Here is a 3,726-nt window from a genome sequence, read left to right as displayed (position 1 = left end):
TGATGGGGTCGGATTATGAAGGGCTTTGGGGTCCAGGTGAAGGAACAATGTGGGCTTAAGTCCTGCCTGGTTCCCAGACTCTGCTCCTCTCCCCTCCATGACTGGAGCCACTGTCTGAGGATCAACCAACCCTTTTGCTACAACCTCAGCCCTGCCCCGGGTTCTAGGCCAGAAGGCTATCAGCAGCCCCAGCCCAGCACCCTGAGACTCTACCTGGGGGCATCCTTAATGCATCAGCTCTGGCTGCTCAATCCTTCTCTTTTCCCCTGTGTTTGTTTTGGGGACTTTTTTTTCTTTTTAAGATGCAAAGGAACGTTTAATGAACTCTGAACTTTTTATTGGCCTCCTGCCCCGCCAAGGGATGCCCCACTTTTGCTGCTTTTCATGCCTCAAAACTTTGGTGTCATTGACCTCAGACACCACTTTGCCGTCTACAATCTTGCGGGCTGTGGTCTTTTGGATGGTTTGTAAGGAGTGGCTCTTGTCCAGGGCATCAACAGGATTGAAGTCCTCCCCTTCTTCCAGTAGGTGGCGGTAGGTGGCAATCTCAGCCTCCAGCTTGACCTTGATGTGCAGCAGGGCCTCGTACTCCTGGGCCTGGCGCTGCCCCTCTGCCCGGGTCTGAGCCAGCGCTGCCTCCAGGCGCAGCAGGATCCCATTGAGTTGTGCCCTCTGCACAGCATAGCGCATCTCTGCCTCCCTCAGGCTGTTCTCCAAACTGACCTTCAGATTTCTCATTGAGTCCAGGTCAGTCTCCAAGGACTGGACCATACGTCTCAGCTCTGTGAGTGTCACTTCAGCAGCACCTATCTCAGCAGTCTGTGTGGTGACCACTGTGGCGCTCCCCTCAGTCTGATGGGACCAGTACTTGTCTAGCTCCTCTTGGTTCTTCCGAGCCAGCTTGTCATATTGGGCCCGGAGTTCCGCCATGATTTTGCCCATGTCCTGAGATTTAGGGGCATCCAACTCCACGGTCAACCCAGAGCTGGCAATCTGGTTTTGTAGACTATTTACTTCCTCCTCATGGTTCTTCTTCATGAAGAGCGACTTCTCCTTGAGAGCCTCGATCTCTGTCTCCAGCTGCAGGAGAGTGATATTGGTGTCATCAATGACCTTTTGGAGCCTCCTGATGTCATGCTCCACAGATGGTGCACAGCCAGCTCTTTCTCATACTTGACTCTGAAGTCATCAGCGGCAAGGCGGGCACTGTCAATCTGCAGAATGATACGGGCATTGTCCACAGAATGTGCAAAGATCTGAGCTCTCAGGTCCACAATGGTCTTGAAATAATGCCCCGAGTCTCTGACCTGGGGTCCCTTCTTCTCTAGGTGTTCCCAGATTTTGATCTCCAGTGTCTGGTTATCAGCCTCCAGGCTTCTCAGCCTCTCCAGGTAGGAGGCCAAGCGGTCATTCAGGCATTGCATAGTCTCCTTCTTGCTCTGGATGAACCCTATGTCCACGAGACACCCCCCACCGCCCCGCCATCCCTGCAGCCAGGCCTCCAGATCCCCAGCCACCCTGCACGCTGGTGGAGCGGGACACCGAGATCCGGGAGCCTGAGCCCCCGATGCCTGCATAGACACTGGCCGCGCTGCTGACCGGCCAGACCCAGCGGCTGGGTGACTGCACGGAGCCCAGGGTCCGGTAGCTCGTGGAGAAGCTGGAGTGTGTGCTGAAGCTCATGCTGTTCAGGGAGGAAGGCGAGAAGCCAATACTCAGGAGGAAGGCAACTAGCGGAGACGCAGGTTGAAGCTGCCAGTTTTGGGGACTTTTAACCTAGGTGAGAAATTAACACATAGTCTCTGAGAGCCATTCAGGATACTCTATGACAAAGCGTTGGGGTGGGTGTTACAGACTGCAAGGATTCTGTGAAGGAGAAAATGATGAGGTTTAGAGTAGTCCAGCAGAGCTGCCTAGAGGAAGCAGAGCTGGAATAAGTAGTATTTGCCCCGGCAGGAGGCAGAAGGGAAAAACTAGAGTCTGGTCACCTGCCTAGACCTTTAGCTTAGCCCCCTAAAACTCACTTTATAATCTAGTTGCACTTCCCACTCCTCCCTGTCTGTCCTGTCCCACAGCAGTTAACTGGGTCATGTCCAGCTGTATCTGGAAAGAAGGCAAAGCCTACTGAAACTGAGGAACAGCAGTGGCATCTCTGGATGGAGAAGACAGCACAATGATGCCCTCTGTTGATGGACGGTTGGTTGGAAGCCCTTGAAATAAAGCTGACACTGGGTCTTAGAAGCCAGCATCACCCTGACTGGTGTGGCTCAGTGGATTGAGTGCTGGCCTGCAAACCAAAGAGTCATTGGTTCAATTCCCAGTCGGGGCACACGCCTGGGTTACAGGCCAGGCCCCCAGTAGGGAGCGCATGAAAGGTAACCACACATTAATGTTTCTCTTCCTCTCTTCTCCTTCCCTTCCTCGCTCTAAAAATAAATTTTTTAAAATCTTAAAAAAAAAAGAAGCCAGCATCATTATCATTTAAAGCCAACTTTATCATTCTTCTTGGAGACTTCCCAAGAGGAATAAGATCAGGCCTTTATTGCCTTCACAAACCCTCAGCATCAGGTTCAAGTTCGGGTGAATCAAGTCATTCCCATAATCCTTTGGAAACCAGCTCCCCACTCCTCTGGTTTGGAGTCAACCACTGTTGCCCTCAAAATGACAGATCATGGGCATGGATAGTAGACAGGATTTGTCTATACCAGTGCTTCCCAAACTCTCTCTGGTAAATGATAGGTTATTTCTTTTTTTTTTTTTTTTAACAGTGAAAAATTTTTATTCCTAGAATTAGCCAGCTGGACTCAGTTTAGATAATCCCAATTTTGCTGGCAACATATGCCTTCTTCTCCCCATCAAGCCTGATCAGGGTGCTGACCTTGGCCATGTCAATGTCATACAGCTTCTTCACAGCCTGTTTGATCTGGTACTTGTTGGCCTTGACCTTCACAGTGAACACAAGCGTACTGCTGTCCTCTACGGCTTTCTTTACGGCTGACCCAGTAGCCAGAGGGAACTTGATGATGGTACAGTGGTCAAGCTTGTTTCTCCTGGGGTGCTCTTCTGAGGATATTTAGGCTGCCTTCAGAGCTGCAGACTCTTTGGCCATAGGAATGTGAGATATGGGGATCTTCTTTTTTTTGATGGCTGCAGTCACCCTTCAGCACTGCTTTCTTTGCCTTCAAAGCCTTTGCTTTGGCTTCGGCTTTGGGAGGAGCAGGGGCTTCCTCCTTCATTTTCAGCTCCATCTTCATGAAAAGGAGGTTATTTCTTTTCTAAATGTCCAATCTGTCATGAACACAGACTTTTGTAAAATAAAAAAAAGTGAATCATTCACTTGGATGCTGCAGCAATATCAAATTTCTATAAACATTTCTAAACATTCAATTTCTTTTCTTACCTTGTTGGGCTGGCACCAGTCCATAGGCTGGCACCGTTCCAGGCCTATCTGGACTCCATCTGCTCAGTGGGGAGATGCTGACAGCATGGATAGTGGACTCCTTAAGAAAGACTGGCTCTGCTGAAGTTCTGTCCATCTCCCACCCAAAAAAATGATGGAAGAGATACGAGACTAGTGGAAGATCTGCCACTTGCTAGCAGCCAGGTGACCTTGAGTAAGTTACCTAACCTCTCTTAGCCTCAGTTTCCGCATCTATAAAATGAGGATAATGTCTAATACAGTAGCCCCCACCTTATTCAGTAGGGATATGTTCCAAGTCCCTTTGT

General features: G+C 49.9%; 2 protein-coding genes across 2 annotated transcripts; both read right to left on the bottom strand.

Annotated features, from left to right (window-relative positions):
- Positions 1 to 297: 297 nt before the first annotated feature.
- Positions 298 to 1,683, bottom strand: LOC129076130 (keratin, type I cytoskeletal 18-like). The gene is given in 3 exon segments (XM_054580334.1): positions 298 to 1,148; positions 1,151 to 1,472; positions 1,474 to 1,683. Coding segments are annotated over 3 exon segments (1,383 nt in total).
- A 1,126-nt stretch (positions 1,684 to 2,809) lies between these two features.
- LOC129076129 (60S ribosomal protein L23a-like) lies at positions 2,810 to 3,248 on the bottom strand. Its single transcript, XM_054580333.1, has 2 exons — positions 3,158 to 3,248; positions 2,810 to 3,063 (listed from the first exon to the last, which is right to left on the bottom strand). The coding sequence occupies exons 1-2, from the start codon at positions 3,246 to 3,248 to the stop codon at positions 2,810 to 2,812; spliced, it is 345 nt and encodes a 114-aa protein (XP_054436308.1).
- Between the last annotated feature and the right edge of the window lie 478 nt (positions 3,249 to 3,726).

Source organism: Pteronotus mesoamericanus, unplaced genomic scaffold, assembly GCF_021234165.1.
Source record: "Pteronotus mesoamericanus isolate MK-2021 breed Mesoamerican mustached bat unplaced genomic scaffold, CSHL_Meso_final contig_57, whole genome shotgun sequence".
NCBI classification, from domain to species: domain Eukaryota; kingdom Metazoa; phylum Chordata; class Mammalia; order Chiroptera; family Mormoopidae; genus Pteronotus; species Pteronotus mesoamericanus.
This window is presented reverse-complemented; position numbering and strand designations above follow the sequence as displayed.

Coding starts and splice junctions, on each gene's coding strand:
- LOC129076129 (XM_054580333.1), bottom strand. CDS start 3,248: ATGGAGCTGAAAATGAAGGAGGAAGCCCCTGCTCCTCCCAAAGCCGAA. Junction 3,064..3,157: donor AAAGAAAGCAGTGCTGAAGG/GTGACTGCAGCC, acceptor AAATATCCTCAG/AAGAGCACCCCAGGAGAAAC.